General features: G+C 40.9%; 1 protein-coding gene across 1 annotated transcript; it reads left to right on the plus strand.

Annotated features, from left to right (window-relative positions):
* The first annotated feature begins 228 nt into the window (after positions 1-228).
* LOC124776047 (pupal cuticle protein 36-like) lies at positions 229-23,204 on the plus strand. Its single transcript, XM_047250887.1, has 4 exons — positions 229-271; positions 2,644-3,277; positions 20,173-20,243; positions 22,445-23,204. Exons 1-4 carry the CDS (start codon positions 260-262, stop codon positions 23,087-23,089), a joined length of 1,362 nt encoding a protein of 453 aa, XP_047106843.1. The 5' UTR covers positions 229-259; the 3' UTR covers positions 23,090-23,204.
* The last annotated feature ends 1,696 nt before the right edge of the window (positions 23,205-24,900 follow it).

The raw sequence follows: 24,900 nt of genomic DNA on the forward strand, positions 1-24,900 counted from the left end.
ATAATTATTTGTAAAAGTTTCTTATCCGGTGTTTAATGATTATGTACATTTGATCTTAGGCATTACGACGTCGAACAGACGGTCGCTCTGTGTAGCCATCATCAAGCTAGGCTTATTGCAGTAACGCTCTAAGAAAGCGCGACACACCTCGCTAGTTGCCGTCGGGTGGGGGAAATGTGCGGTGTATATAAGGCGCACAGTAACCCCACAGTGGCATCAGTCATTGCCTGCTCCACCTGTACCACCTTCAGCAGCAGCAATGAGGATCCTGGTGAGTAGCTTCTCGACATGTAAGCTCCGCTCCGCAAGTTCTGTTGTGTTTTGGTGACCATCTTTATCTAGTGACTGAAGGAGTAATATTTATAAGCACCGTCAGAAGAAAGCATATGATCCCTTTGTTCATGAATTAAAAAACATTAGTGAAAGATAACACTCAGATTCATATTAATTTTTACTATTAAATATAGACTGATGACCTCAGCAGTTAAGTCCCATAGTGCTCAGAGCCATTTGAACCATATTAAATATATGATGCAATTAAATTTTTGGGCCAGTTTCTTAAGTAACTCCCAGTGCTGGCTTTGCTGCAACTACGTACGTTTCTTCATTCCAAGAGAACCTCGGGGATAGCATTTCATCATAGTATATGTGCAGTCATTTGTTGGCTGATGATGAAAATAAGCACAAGATATAAAGCAGGAGTAACTGGTTAATAAATTTAGTAATTTTGCAACATATTGACTGTATCTGTGCCATATTAATTACTCATTCACAGTAAATGTTAATCAGTACGGAAATACATACACGAAAGTTTGGGAAGACGCATGTGGTAATCATATCTCACTTTATGATGCACTTCATGCTGATCATCGTTTTGTAAAATCATCTTTTTGAAGCAAGGGAAGGAATCATTGCGACGTATCAAAACCAGAATCGTTTGACAAACTATATTTCCTTATTATAGCAGCGTATTGAGGTGACTACCTACTAAGGACATAAGCTGAATAAATCTCTGAAATATACCAAAGCCAATATTCAGTGTTTCGTTTATATGTTCATTGATCGTATTGCCTTCCTGTGCTACGATGTTGAACGAGTCAGTTTTACATCTACAGCATACGTCCTTATAGAAAAATATGCCAGCCAGCAGATATCCTCACAGTGCCAACAAACAACAAAGTTCCGTTTAGTATAATTTAGTATGTAGTGTATCAACGCTCATAGCACTATTCAACCTCTTCGATGCACACAGTCAGTTTTAACAACAATTAAGAGGCAGACGTAAACTGGATACTAACATGTGTGTTAATGTTTCTGAATGGAACCGAAAACAAATTATTTTATAAAGAGAGAACAGATTACGATGCACGCTCGCTTTAAGTGCTGAGATAGTGTACCAAGTATGGACATTACAGTTGAGGTCTGAGCTGGATTAGATTAAGCGGGGAACAGTAGTGAACATTCTGAGTGAACTTTATCCTGCCATTTACCACTGTTAATAGATAAATTCTAGTTATCTACTCTGATACTCCTACACTAAATGTTGCTAAATAACCACCATAAGAAATGAGCAGGGGCTGTTGCTGAAAGTTCGTTTACTTTGCTCTTGTTTCCGAGTTATATCAGCAGGTATCCATTAGAGATAAGTAAATTTACGTTTATTATTCACTACACTCCTTTCTTCATATTTAACAACATTCGTTTCAGCCTTATTTGCAGCCTATTCTGCAACTTTTCCCGTCCTAAGAAATAAGTGAACGTACTGTACACTGCATGAGTCATCTCAATCGAAACATCTCATGGCGCAAAAAAAAGAAAAAAAAGCACAGACAAGATTCCAATGAATGGCAGGGTTCTTCAAGGTTCGGCAGTTTCCTTTCTGTTCGACGGTGCTCTTAGTGAATAATAGAAGATAAATCCCTTTTTATTGGACTCTGTTTTTACTGCATAAAATGAATAATTTTGTACCGTAACATTATCAATCTAATAAGGCATTGAACAAATGTTATAAACTCAAATTCATAGACTGAACTTAATTCAAAGCGGTTGTATCAAGAAGCCCGAGGAGGGGGAGGGGTGGAGGAGGGGGGGGGGGGGGTGCCGACAGACCTTGAGAGAGAGTGAATCCTCCTGAGTGTGTTTTCATTCATGTTTTTTGAAGGGTACCATGTAGACAGGTGTTATTATACGTCTCCCTAACGTAAAAATTTACAAGTATGGACCATTTCTCTATGTTTGTAACCAGTGTTAAAGACACTATAAAATGAAAGATTTTCTTTAACTGTATGTATGTCTGTGTGAGTGTGTGCATGTGTGATTATGTGTGTGTGTGTGGAGGGGGGGGGGGGGGTGTAATAATTCCTTTAGTCAGGCGTTAGCAACGCAAACAATGAATGAAACTACCTGTTCTGTTAAAGAACAAATAGAAAAGATTTTGAAATGTATTGAAACCATACATACACAACAAACGCTTTCACACTTTCGTTAAAAGATTTTTTGTTTCACTTTGGACAGGACGATGTTGTTGTTGGAAAACGTAGTATACTACTATGCAGTAGCATATCAACCTGGCTTACACAAAGCGTATCTCTCATTGACAGGAAGATGGACTTTGCTGTTGATACCTGTTGCTGTAATTTTCAGGTGTGCGTGTTCCTGTTTGGGCTGGCTCTGGCCGAGGAGAAGCAGGTGGAAAAAAGGGGAGTGATTGGTTCCCTAGGTGGCTATGGAGGTGCGTCTATTAGCGGAGGTTATGGAGGCGGCTATGGCGGCGGCTTTGGTGGTGGTTATGGAGGTGGCTACGGAGGCAGCTATGGAGGTGGCGTCAGCTCTGCAGTTGGAGGAGGTCAAGTAACCAACATTGCCATAACCAAGCAGGTGCCCATCCCATACCCAGTACCAGTGCAGCGTACTGTCCCAGTACCAGTCAGGGTTCCTGTCACGGTGCCAGTCAACAGGCCGGTACCAGTGCCCGTCCCACAGCCGTATCCCGTCCCCGTGCAGAGGCCAGTCCCAGTACCCGTGAGTGTCCCTAGCCCAGTCCCCGTACCAGTACCACAGCCCGTCGTCGTCAACCAGCCGGTACCTGTCGTCGTGGGAGGCGGAGCTGGTGTTGGAGGAGGTCTCGGAGGCGGCTACGGCGGCGGCATTGGTGGAGGCTACGGTGGAGGCTACGGAGGAGCCATCGGCGGTGGCTACAGCGGTGGCTACAGCGGCGGCTACAGTGGTGGCTACTCTGGGGACACTGCTGGAAGCTATGGAGGCTACGGGAAATACAGCCACTAACATCGGCAACTGAAGCCAACAACTCGGACATAACACGCCACCAGAACTTCATTGCATATTTCTTACAATGTTCTGTAATTGCAGCAGAAAATAAAAAACATTTGTAACATAGGTATCTCGTTAGTTATTGTCGGCCATAAAAATAATGCTGTTGTTAATCTATTTTGTTTCCAGGTTTCTATTATGGAATTTCTTCACTGTGAATCAATATTTGCTGTGAAAATGATGCTAGGAAATTCAGAATTTATTTTAGTCTTCCATACTCAGTGTTCTATTTTCTCAGACAGAACATTTTAAAACTAGAACTCCAAAATTCTACGGTGTTATATATTATGAACATTTTACTGAAGGGTCTTTTCCAGACTTTGATATCATCACGTATCACACACAGCCCATATCTTTCCATTCTATAATATAAATGATTTGTGGAGACTCAAGACTAAGAAGTAATGATAGTAGTGGTTATCACTAGGTAGTATTTACCTCTTTTTATGTTTGCAGTGGTGCAATACAGATCTCAATAGAAAAAGTCGAAAATATTTAATGATGTTATGCAAACTTCGGTAACGTTATTAATTTTTTGCTTTAAATAAATTAATTCATACGTAATCACTCTTTCTGTGAGCGATAAAAACACATTATAGTGTTCTCCAGCTCACATTTACAAAAAGAAAAAAGACCATCACAACATCCGGTTGTTAGGCTCAGGCTAGCCAAATGTGAAAGTTCAGAATGGGCAAATCAGGTTCGGGCTTCATATCACTGTTGCTTCTACTACGCGTGTCTTACAGTTTCCGTAAACCTCGGGAATAAAAGAGAGTTTCTTAATACAGCCACTAGTGCAATGAAGTTTCACTTTTCTGTGCCGTTACGTTGTGAGCATTTGGTAAAAGCAGGATCAAGTAAATGGTAGTTGTCTTTGTTGATGTCTTCGGTCCAGAGACTGGTCTGATGCAGCTCTCCATGCTACTCTATCCCGCGCAAACTTCATCTCTGAGTAACTACTGCAACCTGATTTAATTCGACAACATTCCATTATCCTAGTTTTGCTTTTGTTGGTGTTCGTCTTATATCCTCTTACAAATGGTTATGATTTGAATAAAAATACCTCTTGCAAGTTGCTTGCTTAAATGTTCATACCTGTGCAGTCGCAGAGCCAAACATAGATCATTACAATAATGAAATTGCCTTGAAAATTATTTACAATGTTTTCTGAAATGTTACGTATATTAAAACACACCTTCTTATGAACTAAGACCACATAAAGGTAAAGTTGAGTATCTTGTTCAGACGGTATTCATTGATTTATTGCCAATGATGCATTCTTACATCATAAGGACAAAACTCTTAACGCGACACTGGCGTTATCTCGTCGAAGTATCTAAAAATATGGATGCTGTTAGTAAGTAGCTGAATGATGCCGCACAATTGTAGTTTTCTCTGAGTATTTTATTCTTCGAGGCACTGATCTACGTTTACGTAAAACGCGAAAACAGCAGTAGAAGTGCTGATATCTAGGTAATTGTTAAACATATGAACTGCAGTAAAAGTGTTAAGAATTAATAACAGGTACGAGAGATCATGCAGAAGATAACAGGGACAAGAACACCCAGTGATCCACACGAAGTGTCAATCGGAATACGTTGACGCGAATCTGCATATACTGGTAAGCCGTTAAGATACCACACTTGAGAAACCACCCGAACTTACAAAATGTATCGATTTACATACTAGCTCATTTGGCAAACAATAGCCGGAGGTACGTTGAAGAGTGTACTAGGATACAATGAAAAACGTACAGTACCTCCTGACATTATTACTATTTATTTACTTACGTAAATTAGGAGTAAAGCATGCAATGGCTGAGAGCATTATGCTGTCCAGTTAAGCTGTTTTGTTCCTGAATAAGTTCGTTATGACTCTCTATGTTTCGTTTATGGCCGTTTCCAAGTGAAGCACGTTAATGTGATTTAGTGCACCAGGGCGATTCAACGATGGGCGACACAAGTTACCAGCGTGAAATTGCTAACGACACAAAAAATACTGTTAAATTTCGTCTGGTTATCCCAACTAGCAACAACATATATAATTTAGTTATAACAGTGTATATTAGGAAAAGTGTAATATATCACGTAAGAACCTGCTAAAAAGTTATCACTAGGAGTCGCAGTCCTTTGTTTGAGGCGGATCGCGATGAGTGTTGCCTGAATGCACACCTGTAGCTGTTGGCAGAGCAGCCCTTGTGAAGCAGTAGTGTACTGGAGATTTACGAATGACGACGTGCCCCTTGGGCATGCGTGCAGTCTACGTGGCCCCTGCACTGCACAGCATCGCGACCTCTCCATGTCGCTGTCTCGACCGGACACCAGGTGGCAGGACCAGCGCTGGTAGAGGATGCCTCTTCCGAGGGACCTGTTCACGTTCATACAAATCGAAATTAGTATCACGAACATTTCGCCACCGACAGATATTGAGGCCGGTGTGTGGACTACGCGAGCCAGTTCTTCCGGTTTCTAGAGCGTCTCCTGGTCTCTGATTGGGCGTTACTCATTTCATCGTTTCAGGACGCTCTCGAAGCCTATCGTAGAGACCAAAGCCGCTGTTCCCAACTGTCATCGTCGTTACTTTTGTGCACGTAGACGATGCTGAGGATAGCTTTTTCTGTGCCTGTGTTGAACCTAACCTGGACGACGTCCTCGGAACTTGGATTATTTCCATAGAAATGTATTTTCCTGCGAAGCTCCTAGTGATGTTACTACATACTAGAAACAGACGACTTTTAGATAGCAGCACTGTCAAGCCTCTGTGTCATTACTTAGTGAGACCCTGGATTTTGGGATTTTTGTTGTCAGTAAACTTGTTGAAACTTAAACATTGTTTTCCCTGTATCCCTGCGAGGGACAATGCAGCTGGCAACCATGATGGGATGAACGTATTCCACGTTCTTGTATTTGAGATCCATGCTGCAGAACTACCATTCATTCAGTGAACACAAACTCCTATGTAACCCCCCTGCTAGAAAAGTTCACGCCTGTTTTCGAGCGTCCCACCTCCGGCATTACCAATTTCGATGCGCATATCGACCTTCTCCTCACATCCCGCCCACGGTTCCTCAAATCCCGCATGTTTCGTTGCTCATGAAAGACAAATTACGAGGCGAATTACACCGGCTCGAAGACGCGGGCGTCTTCACTCCAGTGGCCGACGACAAATGTCGGCAACTCCCATAGCTCTCGTTGGAAAACCTAATGTGTGCTACGAGTGTTCGGAGATTTTAGCTCAACGGCCAACTCACAATCCGTTGTCGAGATCTTCTTCACAGAAATACAAGAGGAAAATACCAAATATCACAGCGAACACGACTCAGCTGAAATCTGTCCTGGGACAGTTAAACTACTACAGACGTTTTATCCCCCATGCAGTCACCGTCATGGAATCACTACAGCACCTATTACACTGAAGTGCCAGATGGAAATGGACTCCAGAACAGATTGTTTCTGACAATGGCTAGAAATTCACACCCACTATGTTCACCCAGTTTTACGAGAAGAATGGCATCCGTTTGATCCACACATCGCCTTTCCACACCAGTGTAATGGCTAAGATGTTGGTCAGGACTTTCAAAACCCGGATGACCAGTCTCCGCAAGCACGATCCATTGGACGACGCCCTCTTTCTATTGCCGACATCCTATCAGGCCGCTCCCCAGCAGGCCCCTCCCCAGCATAGAACCTGCGTGGACATCCTCACTGATCCCAGCTCTCTGTTACACCCTCAGTCTGCCCCCCAGTAGACTCAATTTTTGAATATAAACTTGTAGTGCCACACTTTAAGAAGACTACTAAGTGTGTTGCCGAAATGTCGTGAGCAAAGCGGAGTCGTTTGTACAGAAATCTGAAAACATACAATCGGGCAACCACACTGAGACAAGAATTAGAAATTGCGTTATCATCACGAAAACATGAATGAAATTTAAAGAAAATGCTTGTGTAATCACATACGAAGAATACCCAATTACTTAAGAAGGTATCTGGGAATTACACGGCACATTCACTCCTTTAGTAGCATGTTAGACTCTGGTCATCCCTTCTATGAAAGCGGGTTTTTTTTTTCAGGCCAGAAGTGTAATTTTCAAGCGATTCCTCAAATATATTATAAGTATTCACATTTTACACACAACATTTCTTGTGGTACAGTCTTCCGAAGTTGAACACCAGGTGGAACTATGCGCCATGGAGTTCAACTTCATCATAAGGAAGATGAATATATGTACTTTATGGATAGACCTCACAAGCGTAGATCATTCATCCTGTTTTGCTTAGGAGAGTGCAGACACTGAGATGGAGGTCATGCGATATTTGAAACTTATTAATTTTATTTACAGGTCTAGTTCCATAAAACCAAACTGAGAAGCAAATCTCCTAGGGCATAGAACGTGTCAGTACACGAAATTACAACATAAAAGTAATAACAGATAAAATAAAGTTATTGTGAACAGAAAAATATTCAAGCCATGAGTTTAAGTATATGCAGTCAATAATATAACTTAGGAATGAACTTAATTTTTCAGGTAACTCCTGGACAGAATAGAAGGAGTGACCCATGAGTAAACTTCAATTTCGATTTGAAAGCGGGTGGGTTACTGCTAAGAATTTTGAATTCTTGTGGTAGCTTATTAAAAATGGATGCAGCAGTATGCTGCACACCTTTCTGCACAAGAGTTAAGGAAGTGCAATCCAAATGCAGATTGGATTTCTGCCTAGTATGAAGTGAGGGAAAGCAGCTAATTCTTGAGAATAAGCTGATATTGTTAACAGGAAACGACAGTAAAGAATATGTTTGTTGAGAGGCCAATGTGAAAATACCCAAACTAGTGAACATAGGTCGAAAAGAGGTTCGTGAACTTACACCATTTGTTGCCCCAACTGCCCGTTTCTTAGCCAAAAATATCCTTTGAGAATGAGAAGAGTTACCCCAAAATAAAATACTGTAGACTAATTTTCGTGTGGAACGATAACTTACTTGAGATACTGTTCGGATAGTAAAAATGGCAGCATTAAGTCTTTGAACAAGATCCTGAACCCCTGGGCTTTCCACGACTGCATATTGTCTATCCGGACACCTACAAATTTGAAATGTTCAGTTTCATTGATCAAATACCCGTTCTTGAAATTAAAATGTCGGATTTTGTTGATTTGTGTCTTAGAAACTGTAAAAATTGAGTCTTACTGTGATTCAGCGTTAGTTTATTTTCTATAGGCCATGAACTTACGTCATGAACTGCACTAATTGAAAAAGTGCCAATGTTGCACATAACATCCCTTACTGCCAAGCTAGTGTCATCAGCAAACAGAAATATTTTAAAATTTCCTGTAATACTACAGGCCGTATCATTTATATAAATGAGAAAGCGGAGTCACCCCCTACACTGATGCCTAGGGCACTCCCACATTTGACTGTGTCCAACTCAGACACCACATCACAGCCATTCTCAAAAATGTGAATAATGACCTTTTGCTGTCTGTTGTTAAAGTAAGAAGTAAACCAACTGTGACCTACTCCCCGTATTCCATAAAATGATGGCATAGAAATATATCTAAAATTGTCTACATTATCACTTTCCCGCTTCTTATAAAGTGGTTTTACTACTGAGTACTTTAATCGTTCAGGAAATATACCATTCTTAAACAGAAAATTATAAATATGGCTAACTACAGGGCTAAAGTGCGCAGCAGAGTACTTTAGTATTTTGCTTGACACTCCATCCTATCCATGAGAGTCTTTAGTTTTCAATGATTTAATTATTGTCTCAATCTACTCTTTGTCAGTGTCACAGAAGTGTATTTCAGACATCAGTCTCGGAAAGGCATTTTCCAAGAGAGTTATATGATTCCCTGTAGAAATTAAGTCTTTATTTAATTAACCAGAAATGCTCAAAAAATGATTGTTAAATACTGTACGTAATGTGACTTATCAGTAACAGAAATATTTTTACTGCAAACTGACTTTATAACGTCGAGCTTGTGCTGGTGACCAGACATTTCCCTCACAACTGACCATATGGTTTCAATTTCATCCTGTGAATTAGCTATTCTATTTGCGTACCACATACTCTTTCACTTCCTAATAACATTTTGAATCACCTTATAATCATGTCTTTAATCTGCTACTGTGGCTTTATTGTGACTACTTCTGACATTTTCATATAATTCTCACTTCGTTCGACATGATATCCTTATCCCACTACTCATCCACCCAGACTGTCTTTTACTGATAGTACCCCGTTCAGAACGTTCTACTGGAAAGCAACTCTCAAAGAGCGTGATAAATGTATTAAGGAAAGCATTATACAGTTTTTGTTATCTATGTTATCGGCACTATAAGCATCCTGCCACTCTTGTTCCTTAATGAGGTTAAAAAACTCCCCACTATCGTTGGAATAGCTTTCCTACATAGTTTTTAATTATGTGTAACTTTTGTTTGAGTACTAAAGCGATTTAGTGCTAAAATTTGTGCATCATGGTCTGAAAGGCCATTCACCCTTTTACCGACAGAAACCCCATCTAGTAATGAAGAATGAATAAAAATATTGTCTACAGCTGTGCTACTGTTCCCTGTACCCTAGTTGGAAAAAACACAATCTGCATAAGATCATGTGAGGATAGGAGATCTACCAACACCCTTTTCCTTGCCCAATCATATAGAAAATTAATACTTAAGTCAGCACATATAACTAACTCTTGGTACTTCCTATAAAGTGAACCAAGCACCCTCTCTAGCTTGAGCAGAAATGCTCTAAAGTCACAGCTGGGGACCTATAAACAACAACAATTAGAAGTTTAGTTTTACTAAATTCAACTGCACCTGCACAACATTAAAATATCATTTCAGCGCAATGCTGTGCTATGTCTATGGGCTCAAATGGAATACTGTATTTAGGTATATGGCCACTCCCTCAGTCTGCAAGGAACTCCTTGAAAAACAGCAAGCTAATCTGTGTCCTGGTAAATGAAGCCTCTGGACTGTCATATTATGTAAGTGGTGCTCTCATATGTCAGTAATGCCAGAGTCAACATGTATAAGCAGTTCACTAACTTTATCTCTAATATCTCTAACATTTTGATGAAATACAGGTATGCTATTTCCTTCTTTACTTGGATAACTGACCTCCTCTGAAGGAATTTCTCCATGGTGATCCCACCGCCACCCATTACATTGTCACCTGTAAGTTTTGCCAGCCTCCCCTTTCCATACCTACTGAGTTGCAGGCCATGCCTAGTGAAACCCGGCCTATTGATATACTCAGTTGGCACCACTGCAATGTCACCCATGCTCTTTTCATCAGAACCTTCTCCATCTTCATATTGAAACACCTAAGAACAGCATTAAGATGTGGCCGATTGTGACACTGAAACAATTGTATTAAGTGCACATTAGAGCCACCAGTTTGAGTACCTATCTTTACCAGGTCACCACCTACATCATATTCCCCATCCCTGTCATGGCTATTCCCTGGTCCACTCACAATCACAACCCGATTATCATTTGTAAAATTCCTTCGTAACTCCCCAATGCTGTGAGTCAACTCAGCCAACCCTGCACTAGCCTCCACAATACTGATTACCTGGTACTCACTCCCCAACACTTCCTGCAACAGCTCGTCCACAGTTCTACCATGCGAGGTACCTAGCAGCAGAACCTTCTTCTTTCTGTTAGAACTTGCAACTAACTTAGGCTAGGTGGCCTCTAGCATATCAAATCTACCTGCTGGCTCTCGGTCCATAGAAGCAGCTCCTGTCTTTTTTTTTTTTAACTATCTTATTTAAAGGCGTTGACGGCTCAAAAAGTCTGGGCACGAATTGACGAAAACATTTGTCATTGTGATGAATCAGGATACACCCTTCTTGGTCTTGGGTGGGAAAAAGCTGAAAATGACTCGAGTTCTAGACTCCTCAACACTGATTCCCTCATCAGACTCCCAATGACCCAAAAAGAAGATCTCCTGAAGCGCTAGTGTAACTTTAGATCTCTTGGCGGTTAACCCCTCCTGTCACATCACATGCTCCAAAAGATGGTGCTAATGGTTCAGGTGATCAGCAAGCGATGCACTTCATATGCAGACGTCGTCAAAGTAATTATAAACGAAATTAAATTTTACGTCTGTGAGCACCGAATCGAGGGACCTGGAGAGTACAGCCACTCCAGTCGACAGACCAAAGCGCGCCCAATTGAACTTACGTAAGTTCCAGTTGGTAGCAAAGGTGGTGGACACCTCGGATTCTTTGGCCAGAGGATTCTGGTAGTATGCCTGGTTGAGATCAAGCACAGAGAAATAGGGGGCTCCAGAAAAGCAGGACAGTTGTCTTAGACATCCTCACTGAGAAGATCTTGTGAGGTGTCAGCTGAATAATAACTCGTGGTGTTGTTGGAAGCTTGGGTGGTGCAGAAAATGTCTTCCTCCTACTTGATGCACTCACAGTGTGGCCATGTCAGTCTGCTGAGCTTCCTTCACCACTTCCTCCTTGGAAACACGCCCAGCTTGTGCAGGAGATGAATCGACAATGACCCATATGATCGACAACAAGGGTCCCCACGTCCAGGACATAGGCCAAACTGAAACTGACTTTTCTGTGCATCTCAGCACAAACTCTGTCATCACTGCTGCTCACATCAGCTGCCTGATACCAAGTCCCTCCCTCGTTGCTTCCCCAACCACATGGCCCACACTCCAAAGATAAGTCGGTACAAGGGGTGGAAAGACCTACTGATTCATACAACGTCTCACTAAGGTCACAGTTTGTAGCTTAATATAGTTAGCATGAAACTCTTGTACCCATAGCCGTTGAATCTTGAGATGGATACTGTACACAGGGTCCACGTATTTAAAACGTGCATTTCGTTTTAGCCAATGCCTATGATACGAAGGTAGCTTTTTACATTTCGTTATTGTACTCTTTTTTTTAAAAAAAAGAATACTATCAATGTGCACCTCACTGATCACTGATGACAGTGAACTCCTAGATGGAAATAAACAAATGAAAGCCTTTAGCGTTTGAGATCTGAACATAATTGCTGCTGATGCTAATACTAATATTTAGCAAAAGAACAGAAGAAAACATTATATCACCTAAGTCTCTTTCTCTCACAATAACTGCCAAGCAAGTGGCAAGGGGAATGTATGCATAGTGCTGACAGAATCTTACCAGTTAATGACACTTATTCAAAATCGTTACAGTTATGAAACTGGACAACTCAGTTTATATCCAAGATGCTTCCAAGTACAGATAACACAGAGAACCTCTACAATCCTGGAGAGCTTCTACGAGCCCGCTGGGGTGTAGGACCTGAGAGATATTGGACTGTAGTGAAATATTTCTGACAATCATCGAACTTAGAGTTGTTCAAGGAGTTGATTTTATGAAGGCTACAGTAACAAACCGATACATAACTGTGCAACTTGACCCAGATCTGAAAACAAAATGACTGACCTTAGTGCAGTCTACAAGGTGAACAATCCAAGATGCCGATCTTGAGGGTCTGGCGCAATCTGCACGGTTCTCAGTGTAGAACTGAAGGTGGTGATTGACAATGTCGTCAGTGACATCAAAATTCACTATGGCAATACAATGTAGTGGACCTGGAGATATGAGTTCAGTCTGCAATGCTGCCAGTTCAAAATAGTTGCTCCAATTTCCATGACAGTACAGTTTTCTACCTGTCACAACTCAGTGTCCACTCACCAGGTGAACCTGGTAGATGTGCTCAATACACCGCAGTGAAAGGCTGATCATCATGAAGTATCATCAGGGATCTACCATCTCTAGACAAAAATCAAACTGGTACAGTTGATTGTAAGTATAAAAACACAACAACCCCTCAGTGTTCATCATTATCATTCATTGTATGTATGTGAATATATTTCCACTGTTTTCATTTATTTCTCCATCAGTTCCCTGACCGGATTTTCTCAGTATGCGGCTGGATCAAAGAATTTTTGATTCTTAGAAACCATTACACCGGATGTCCAATGATCAACAGAAACGAAGTAGCGGAGCTGAATATTTCGACAGACACAGACGATTTACCTGATAGGGTCAGAAGTAATCTCAGATGGTCCAATGACAATTATCTCTAATGACCAGTAACGATAAAATGTGGATAGGAAACGACAGTACAGCCGCATGTTTAACTGTAGTTCAACTCTGTAGAATATGTATAACCACAAGCAATTCTTCGTCTTAACGATAATTCCGTCTAGTGTGGGGTCAGCTGTAACCAGGATTTGGAAAGTTTATTTTACTTAACTTTACAGCATTATACCCTCCCTGATGCTGCAGTTGTCAGCTAGTTAAAGGAGGAAAATCGTGTGCACCGTTTGTCTGTGAATTGTGTAACACTTTAGTCCTTGTGAAATCTTATTTTAACTGTTTCTGTGTAGCATTTACTGAGGAGTAAATCGAGTATCGGCTCAGAATCTGCCCAAACGAATTCGGGAATCCACCTAAAACCACATCAGTAACTCTGGTGCACCAGCCATGATCGTTTATACACTGCACGGATTCTATCTACGTCTGGCGCACTAACAAAAAAAATGGCTCTGAGCACTATGGGACTTAACATCTGAGGTCATCAGTCCAGTCCCCTAGAACTTAGAACTACTTAAACCTAACTAACCTAAGGACATCACACACATCCATGACCGAGGCAGGATTCGAACCTGCCACCGTAGCGGTCGCGCGGTTCCAGACTGAAGCGCCTAGAACCGCTCGGCCACCAGCGGCCGGCCTGGCTCACTAACAGATCTCTCAGCGTGCTGCTGAACAGGTCGGATCAATGCAAGAAAATGCCCATAGAAGAGAGAGAATTTGATTGTATCGGACTAGTTGTAAAGAGTCCGGTAGCTTCACATCAAATACTGGGCTCTTATATGAGTTGGAAGTACAACTACTCACAGAGGTATAGTGTGGGCTGTGATTATGAGATGGCAGCGAAACTTGATACATATGCTAACGCGTTAATGCGGAACCTATTTAAGCAGTAAAAAAATTAGTTCCAATTTTGGCCACCAGGTGAAAAACTGGCGCTGTACATAATCTTGTCAACATCTCTGGCGCTCATACTGAACGAAGTGTGTAAATGTCAGTTTATAATAAAATCGACAGTATTCCTTTCTCATGATTTGATTTGTGCTATCCTCATCCAGTTCCTAATCTATTGCATGTGAAAAGATTTCTATACGTCTTTCTTGCATTCACAGCGTCAAATTTTACGACTGGGGGCCAAAATTGTATGTAATCTTTCGTCCTGCATATCTAGGTTCCGCATTAACACATTAGCCTATCTGCCAAGTCTCGTTGCTATATGGTAATTGCGGCCCACACTGGACCTCTGTGAGTAGTTACACTTTATTTCGAACCAACCGCTACATACGTACTTTGGAATAATGCCACGTACAATGTACGAAGTAAAAGGAGCACCCAAAATCAGTAGTAAAGTAGGTGAATAGATGAAAGATTTGCTGCCAGGCTTCCGGAAAAAATACGGTTCATCTGTTAGGGTGACAGCATACAAGTTGTGATTCTTCAGTTTCTCCCGGCGTGTTTGTTGCTCGAACAGTCCACGGGTATACTGCCAGTTCATAGTGCCCAACGGCCACAATATTTCGGCGATCAGACATGTCGCCATCGTCAGGTGCGCTGACGAACTGAGCTCCTGAGGGCGGGCGGCCGATTTAAATCCCCTCCCCCCTCGGGCCCGCCCGCCCTCAGGAGCTCAGTTCGTCAGCGCACCTGACGATGGCGACATGTCTGATCGCCGAAATATTGTGCCCGTTGGGCACTATGAACTGGCAGTATACCCGTGGACTGTTCGAGCAGCATGGACTGTTCGAGCAGCATACAAGTTGTTACCCGGACATGTTTTATCGAGAACATTTACACAAACGATATACGAAGTAGACTTGATTCACTTCTACTGCCTCTATTTTAACAAATATCTCGCCTGTGGCTCACGAGATTATATTAAAAAAAGACTATGGCAAACGTGGAGGTAGACATGCAGAGATTCTCTTCTCTCTACAAACTAATGGAGTGGTGAATGTAGTGCACGTATCGTTGTTTACAGTGTGTATAGATGTGAGTCAATAACAATTAACCGATGTACTCGTACATTGTAACACCTTTTGAGTCAGTTCACAAGGGAAAAGAAAAGAATAAATTTTACAGTGAAATGATCCTAGAACAGGGTTTGGCTCACTTACACGTCTCGCAAGCTAACATGCTGCGAGCAGGTCGGATAAAAGCAAGATAATGTTCATAGAAGAGAAAGAATAAGACAGTATTCGATTACAGTTTAACGTTCGTGGTCTGGCAGCTTCACATCATATAACGGATGGCTATAATTAAAGGCTTCTCACGGATTCAGCGCAGGCTGTAATTATCATATGGCAGCGAATGTTGGTAGATATGCTACTGTTTCAATGTGGAACAGATTTACGCTGGAATCAAATTAGTTCATTAGAGAATAACTAATTTTTTTTCTTCTAAATGATAAAATTATAGAGGATAGGAGGATACAGTAGTAACACCTGGAAACAATGGGGAATGACAGACTCCCTTTAAACGCTAGAAATTATAAGCGCCAAGGAAGAAGAGATAGAGGAAGGCCATGCAAACGATAGGTATCGTAATAGGCAATTTCGTCTAATATCTGAAGAGGAGAAGAAGAAGAAGAAGAAGAAGAAAAAGAAGAAGAAGGAAAAGAAAAATTAGTTCCAATTTTGGTCACCTCGTCGACATCTCCGGTGCTCATTTTGAGCAAACTGCGTAAGTGGTGGCTAATAATAAAATCAATATTATGCCTTTGTCACTTATTTGACCGTTTCCTCCCACATCCTGTTCCTAATCCGTTACATATGAAAACATTTCAACGCGTCTGTCTTGTATTCACATCATCAGATTTGCACCTGGTGACTAAGATCGGAAGAGGTGGAAATAAATGCAACTTGAAGACTAAGATTGGCAGAAAGCGAAGATTAGGACTTGAAGATGACAGAACGCTACTTACTTGAACTGAGTGGTGACTCAGAAAGTAATATATATTCGGTAGATGATACGTAGAAATTTTATTTGTGGCAAATAAATATGTCAGCTGGATTACAAAGTCCTGTGTTACAACGTTCATCTTTACTAATACTCGTTTTTATTATTATTATTATTTGGCCTTTGAGTGCGTACTCAATTTAGCCATCGGCAACACATAGTGACAATGTACACACAATTGAATAAACAAATACATAAATGCATATTTACAAGAATAAAAAGCTTAACTGTTACAGGTTTGTACATAATGTTTTAAAAAATGAATTGAATTGAATTGGAAAGCATTTACAAGTGCCTTGGCTTACAATTCACACCAATTCTGAAATATCTTCATCAGCAAGACATATTTATAAGTGCGGTAGTGGCCTCGCTTCCCACGCCTGGGTTCTCGGGTTCGATTCCCGGCGGGGTCAGGGATTTTCTCTGCCTCGTGATGACTGGGTGTTGTGTGCTGTCCTTAGGTTAGTTAGGTTTAAGTAGTTCTAAGTTGTAGGGGACTGATGACCATAGCTGTTAAGTCCAATAGTGCTCAGAGCCATATTTATAATTTACGTACACCATTAAAACCTACAGATTGTGTCCAGTACTCTTGATGAAGTTAACTATCACTTTATATAGACGAACGTCTTTAGTACACAAAAGAGAAGAAGCTGATTGAGGAAGGTGGTAGCCCATACTCAGCAATGTCTTCAGAAAGACCAACCGTTCACAAAGACTTCTTATTTATACGGTACTACTGCGCCGGCCGCGGTGGCCGAGCACTTCTAGGCGCTTCAGTCCATAACCGTGCGACTGCTACGGTCGCAGGTTCGAATCCTGCCTCAGGCATGGATGTGTGTGATGTCCTTAGGTTAGTTTGGTTTAAGTTCTAGGGGACTGATGACCTCAGATGCTAAGTCCCATAGAGCTCAGAGCTATTTGAACCATTGAGTACTACTGCATCTCTAGAACTTGTTAGAAGATTTTTAAACGAGGCCTATCGAAAAAAGTATGTAAATCATTTATTATTTCAAAATCATTCGCCATAACTATTGAAATATTTATTAGACTGTGAGACAAGTCTGTTAGTGCCTTCATGGAAAAAAATGTGCGATTGCCTCCTGGAATCGGACGCCCTCCTCTAACATTACCTTATTTTATAGAAATAACCAATACCATTTATACTATCGATTCTTGTATAGATGAAATTAATTTGTTACCATCGTCACGTACTAATCTCTACGTGCGTTTAAAATTACTCTTCTTTTAAAAATATTTGAAATTAGTATATTTCTGCCATACGTAAGACTCGCATTATTAATTGCACAATTTGACGATAATTATAAAATTTATTTCTAGAGTCATTAACAAAATAATGGTTTATTTTAGGGAAGATTCTTCTTTTGTCAAGAAATTTTGTGAATTCTTTTGCTTTGTAAACTCTTGGGAATATTGTGAGTACCACAGAATGTTAGTGGGAGTAGTGGGCATGCCTCTGATTGAGACAGACGTTTTTATATGATCGACACTAACAATGTAATCCGGAACATTAAGTGGAAATTGTAAGAACGATTTGATATTTAATATTGCGACAAAGAATAAAAGTGAAGAAATATACAGGCAAATCTCCATCAGTTATTTAGTCAACAGGAAGCCATAACGTTAAATCAAAATTTCAGCCGCAAGAATGTACCTATAGACGCAAGACTTGGAGCCAACAACAAGAGAATATTAAGATAAGTAAATAGTTTTCCTTTTGAATATCTTACGCCACTCGAAGCTTTTGAAACTAAAGAAGAAGAAATTTAATGGTAATGTGTGGGAGGGTGTGATTACACTACGAAACCATGATGTGCACCTCTTCGTCCTAGGCAAATCAACGACAGCGAATGTGTTTCGATCTCTCTCGAGAAATAAGGCAAACGTATGAAGCCACATCGGAACTGGATGGTGGATGTGTCATGGCTTCCCGGTGGAACTTCTGTAGCATAGTCGAAACAATCTTGGTAACGAGTGGGCGGACCCACATGCGGTTTCTTAATTTTTGGAGCCCTGAAGAAACACATTCTTGTCCGTCGATTTACTTCGGACTAACAGGTGCACACATGGGTACAAACAAGGTTCTGCAGGCAACCGCAGACTTTTTTCCATGAATGCATTTACTGTTTGACAGTGGGATAAATGAATTAGGAAATATTGCGAGTATTTTTGACATAATAAACCATTTACTCTTTTTTGATTTTTCATCGGTCTCGACTTCACTTTACAACTCCCTATATCTAATTAAAGTAACATTTCCTTTATTTCAGTTTATGAAAAATGGTTCAAATGGCTCCAAGCACTATGGGACTTAACATCTGAGGTCATCAGTATCCTAGACTTATAAACACTTAAAAATAACTAACATAAGGACATTACACACATCCATGCCCGAGGCAGGATTCGAACATGCCACCGTAGCAGCAGCGTGGATCTGGACTGCAGCACCTAGAACCGCTCGACCACAGCGGTCAGCTCAGTTTATTAATTCCAACAGTTTTCTTTGATGGGCAGCAGCTCCAATTAATCTTATGGATGTCACTGAGAAATGTCCGCCACCGTAGCTGAATGCAAAGTGCGCCAAGTTGTCATGCCGGGGAGGGAGGGCGGTTCGATTCCCGGCTGGGTTGGAGATTTTCTCCGCTCAGGGACTGGGTGTTTGTGGCGTTTTTTCTATCGTCCTTTCACCCTCATCGACGCGCAAGTCGCCGAAGTGGCGTCAGTTCAACATACTTGCACCAGGCGATCGCGTCTACCCACGGGGAGGTCCTCGCCACACGACATTTCATTTTCAGTGACAAAATCTTCTTATTAGTGACTGTTATGGCAAATTAGTTACAACATATATTTTACAAAAATGGAAATTAACTCTCAAGTTCTCATTAGGTCGATAAAACGTAGCACAAGTGTCACCTACATTATGTATAGTGACAAATAAGGTGGTTCACAATCAATGAGATTTTAAATAGGAAGGAAGACAATGCGCTTATTTCATGACAGAAACCTCTCGTAGAAATGTAATTATAGTGAAGTCCATCTCTGCCTTGTGATTTACCATACGTTATTTAAATATGATGATGAAAACTTCGTCCGCTCTCACATATGCACGCATTATTTCTCCATGTCAAAGACAGGACAACTTGGAAAGCTGCCGGTTTCGCAGAACCTTCAAGAAAGTGGGAACCATTTTTCTTGAGAGCCCGTGCGTACCCTAGGTGCTTACATATGTATTATCGTTCCCACCCTCCATCCAAATAGAAGAACTCAGTAGGTGACCAACACCACTTCAAATCGTAACATTGTCTAAAATATTTTTCTGATGTTCTTTGACAAGAAAGCCGATGTGTTCAACGTCACGGACTCACCGGAATCATAATCGCTTTGTAAGTATGATTTACAAATTCTCAAATGACTCTTGACTCATTCTGGTGACACAAGATAATTTTCTAGGTGGAGTGTTTTGGAAATAAGTAAATATCCTAACAGATACATTTTTGATAGACCTCAAAGAAGATAACAGTGCATGTGGAAGACTGAGTTAAAATAAAAATGTGTACGTTATACAACACCAGTTAATTATAAAAGCTTGTTACCCAACCCATTTGCGATGCTGTGTCTATAATCTTATGAGTTACTGCATCGACCAGAGCGTGGCTCTGTATCCCCACCACCAAACAAGACAAAATGCAGTAATGCTCTGGGAAAGCCCGTCACACCTAGCTGGTTTAAGACGGGTGGGGGAAATGTGCGGTGTATATAAGCCGCGCAGAAACCTCACAGTGGCATCAGTCATTGCCTGCTCCACACGTAACACCTTCAGCAGCAGCAATGAGGATCCTGGTGAGTGGTTTCTACACATGTGTGCTCTTCTCCGTAAGTCCAACCGAGCTATGGTGATCACATTCATCTACTGGCTGTAAAGATGTGATATTTATAAGTATCAGTATTAGTGATAACATCATCCCTTCTTTTATTCACTGAATTAAGAAAGAATTAGTGAAAGATAATGTTCGGATTCGTACTACCATTTACTGTTAAGTGTGCAGTGGGCTTTTGCTCCTTTTTATTAAATAAGTGCCAGTACTGCCTTTGCTGCAACCGCATCTGTTCATGTCGAGAAAAACTGAAATATAGCACTTCATCAGAGTCTATGTGTGATCATTTATTAGCTGATGATTAAAAGTGGCACAAGATGAAAAGCAGTAATGCTACAACAAACTGACTTCATTATAATCAAGCTGAAAGTGTAGGGCGAAGAAGGGAATGGAAAGGGAACGGATTACTCATGTCAGCTGTATCGGGACGTGACACTTAATCAGTGGCGACGAGTGAAAATTTGTACGGGATCAGGATTCCAATCTGGGATCTCCTGCTTACGAGGCAGGTGTGTTAACCACTATGTTCCGGGTGGCAGAGTGGTTAACACGTCTGCCTAGTAAGCAGGAGATCCCAGATTGGAATCCTGATCCCGTACAAATTTTCGCTCGTCGCCGCTGATTATGCATATTGTTCCGATGAAGTTGACATCAATCTGACTTCATCCTTACTACTTTCAGTACCGAATAAGAGCTCGTGATAATGAATGTGGACATGCGTAAAGATAACTTTGAGATAACTGGCGTGGTCATCACGTTAGACGTTTCGATGCACTTGACGCCTGTCATCTTGTAAAAACTAAAGTACGTTCCTGTGCAACGGAAGGATACATCACAGCATCACAAAAAATTGAACCGTTTGGCAAACTACATTTTCTTGCCGTAACAAGATATTCAGCTGTAACCCTGCAGAGGTTGATGACCTGAATATAACAATCAATGAAACATACCTGAGGTAGTATTCAGGGCTTAGTTTTGTTAAGTTACTTACATGCTTCGTGGACCATAATTACGTACTCACGTTATCATATGGACTGATTAGTTTTACGACATTTTACTTCCCCTGTTAAAAATTACGGGAACAAACTGTGCAAAATCCAAGCACTCATGTTTACACATTATTATTAAAAATATTTTAGTTACTGTAAATAGAAACGAAAAATAATTACTTCACAAAGGACTGACAGCTTAAAATGCTCTCTCGCATATGAGATCAGTTTGTTTTCCTAATACAAACGTTATGGTGAGATTTGAGGTGGATTACACAACGCAATGAATATTCTGAGTGAACTTTATCCTGCAGTTCACTATTGTTCATAGAAAAATGTTTTTTGTCCTCCAGTGTTAAAGTATAGTGTAATATTTCCACATTGCATATTTCTTAATGAGTAACACAAGTCCTAAGGAAGAACTGTTACTAGAGTTTAATTTACGTTGACTTTGTTTCAAAGCCATAAAGCAGGTTAATTTTTCATCCAAATTGAGACCAACGGCGCATTGCTCAAGGAAACAGTACGGACAAAATTCGCAGATACGTCAGGACCTGCACCGTGAACTGGTTCCCTTTGTGTTAGATAACGTTCTTAGCCGACAAACAGTGTATAAACAAAAAGCAAATCCAGTTGTATAGGAACCTCTGTTTTTAACAACATATCGCTTACCTACAATCAAAAATAAAAAAGTTTGTAGTGTAAGATATTTTCTATAACAATGCATGAATTTACGTTACAAGCATGAATGCAGACACAGAAAACAAGTTTTTGTTTCATGTTGCGTGAGACGATACTCGTGTCAAAGTTCAGTGTTACAGAATAATGTTATTAAGAATTACTACTCAAATTCATCATGGGTGCTGGGAACATACAATTCATTATGCATTAAATACCGAAGGCTCTCTCTCACACCAGATATTACTCTCACAAGCTGTGACATGTTCGCAAATAGAACAGTGAAACAAATGTAGAATAAATTTCCTTTACTTTACGTCTATGGTCACATTTGTTTTTGTCATCAGACTACCGGTTTCGTCTGTAATGACCATCTTCAGATCTGTTTTATAAAAACATGTCATAGTGTACTGTATCCGTAGTGGCATCGTTAAATGTTAAACTCAAAATTCACTGAGAGATGAATTGTGGTATTCATACGTTGTACTGTAATTTTCAGGTGTGCGTGTTCCTGTTCGGACTGGCTCTGGCCGAGGAGAAGCAGGTAGAGAAACGGGGAGTGCTTGGCTCCCTGGGTAGCTATGGTGGAGGCGCTTCTATCGGCGGGGGATACGGGGGCGGCTTTGGTGGCGGTTACGGAGGCGGATATGGAGGCGGCTATGGAGGTGGCATCAGCTCTGCGGTTGGTGGAGCTCAAGTGACCAACATTGCCATCACCAAGCAGGTGCCCATCCCGTACCCAGTACCAGTGCAGCGTACTGTCCCAGTACCAGTCAGGGTTCCTGTCACAGTGCCAGTCAACAGGCCGGTACCAGTGCCCGTCCCACAGCCGTACCCCGTCCCCGTGCAGAGGCCAGTCCCAGTACCCGTGAGTGTCCCTAGCCCAGTCCCTGTACCAGTACCACAGCCCGTCGTCGTCAACCAGCCAGTACCTGTAGTCGTGGGAGGTGGAGCTGGTGTTGGCGGCGGTTTCGCTGGCGGCTACGGTGGAGCCATTGGTGGAGGCTACGGTGGAGGCTACGGAGGAGCCATCGGTGGTGGCTACAGTGGTGGTTACAGTGGTGGCTACGGCGGTGGCTATGGAGGTGGCTACTCTGGAGGCATCGCTGGAGGCTATGGAGGCTACGGGAAATACAGCCACTAACATCAGTAGCTGAACCCAACATCTCAGACAAAACATGCCACCAGAGATTCATTGTGTAGTTTTTACAGCCATATGTAACTGTAGCATGAAATAAAAAGAATGTATGAGATACGCATTTAATTTGTTATTATCGCCCTTAAAAGTAATTAGATTCTGAATGAATCCTGTTCCTATATTTAAATCAGAAATCCCCTTCACCGTGAATCAATATTTGGTGTCAGACGAAAGCTAACCGTCTGGGCAGTTGGGAAAATTTATTTTTGTCTTCCAAAATCAAATGTCCTCTTTTCTCCCTTTGGTACTAGACCGAATAGATTGACACAGTAATTTGAAATGTTCTGTGATGTAATATACTATAAGCTTTCTATTTTATAATATTGGCGAAGAGTGGATTTATGCACGTAATTCCAAATGGCACATATGGTTACCACTAGACAGCACAGATGTCCTCACAGTATTTATCGCTTTTCCTTCAGTTTTATTATTAATAGAGAGGTATAACATGTATCTCAATAGCCAAATTCGAAAACATTGAATGAACCTATGCAGATGCCGACAACGTTGTTCAGTTGTTCCTGCAAATGTATTAGTTGAAATGTAAACACTCTTCCATGAGCAGTAAAAACACTTGACATTTTCACGGTGTTTTGCGTAACCGAGAGTAGAATAATGATAAAACATTTTGTGAAATGATTTGTTTAACAGTCAAGTATAAAGCGGGGTTAGGGAAAAATTCTATGCGCCTTTGAATGGTGCTCAAAATTACACACAGCAAATGAGGCGCGTCAAATGTTTCACTAATCTATGTTATTTATTACTTTTAGACAATTATTTCACAAAACATTTGACCTTTTTTATTAAAAAAGGATTTTCAGTTTTTGCTTGGAAAGCATGAAATCTGTTATAAGTAAAAAATATTATATTATTATTAAGACAGTGTAGATCTAGAGAAAGCAGAGGAGTTTCAGTTTATACCGTAATATGAAATTTATGATTTCACCATGAAACAAAGAATTCTGTAACTCCTCATGAACGTAACTTTTTATGAGCGTAAATGGCTAGGGATTGAAGAGATAAACTTTTTGAAAATACATCAGCAGTTCTTCGTTTAATATTTCAGTTTTCCCTCGGATCACTAATTAAGTTTTTCATTATATCTTTTATAACTTTCAAGCATTTACATATTTTCTTGAACATCGTTAGAACTTAACTAGATGAAAAGCAGATCATGAGTAATACGTTCTTCTATTATTTCGTCGTTCCTTTGTGTCTTCGGTCTTGTTCACGTAATTCACTTGTAACGTAACGTAGTGCAGCAGGGCAATTAAACGAGTGCAGTAATAGTTACCAGCATCAAACTGCAATCGACCTGAATCGAAATAAGGAATAACAGTTACCGGTAACCTCACTATCGCAACGAATTTCCACTCTCCCCAATAGCATATTCACAGAAATATATTATCCCCCATAACGCCGCCTTTACACCAGACAGTTGAATATCACTATAGGCACTGTAAAGGAAAACTCCCTAAAATCCTCTGCTGAGGTCGAAAGAGTAATGATGGTGGTTTTCAACCACTCTCTCTGGATCACGCATGCATTCTAATGATCAGTCACTACCGGACGGCAATATGATAAGAGTAACCGAGTGCCTTCACCTCCCGAAGGGTAATATCAGTTATTTTAAATTTTATTTGAGTTGCAGCTGAACTCTTTTGCACCCACAATGCTCTTCTTGACGAAGCTGATGAGCCTCTACTAGAACTTACAAGATAGTACATTAGTTAGAAACATCCACTCAAAGGGATACT

The sequence above is a fragment of the Schistocerca piceifrons genome, chromosome 2, assembly GCF_021461385.2.
Source record: "Schistocerca piceifrons isolate TAMUIC-IGC-003096 chromosome 2, iqSchPice1.1, whole genome shotgun sequence".
In the NCBI taxonomy this organism is placed as follows: domain Eukaryota; kingdom Metazoa; phylum Arthropoda; class Insecta; order Orthoptera; family Acrididae; genus Schistocerca; species Schistocerca piceifrons.

Coding starts and splice junctions, on each gene's coding strand:
- LOC124776047 (XM_047250887.1), top strand. Junction 3,278..20,172: donor TGGAGGCTACGGGAAATACA/GCCACTAACATC, acceptor TAAGCCGCGCAG/AAACCTCACAGTGGCATCAG. Junction 20,244..22,444: donor CAGCAGCAATGAGGATCCTG/GTGAGTGGTTTC, acceptor TGTAATTTTCAG/GTGTGCGTGTTCCTGTTCGG.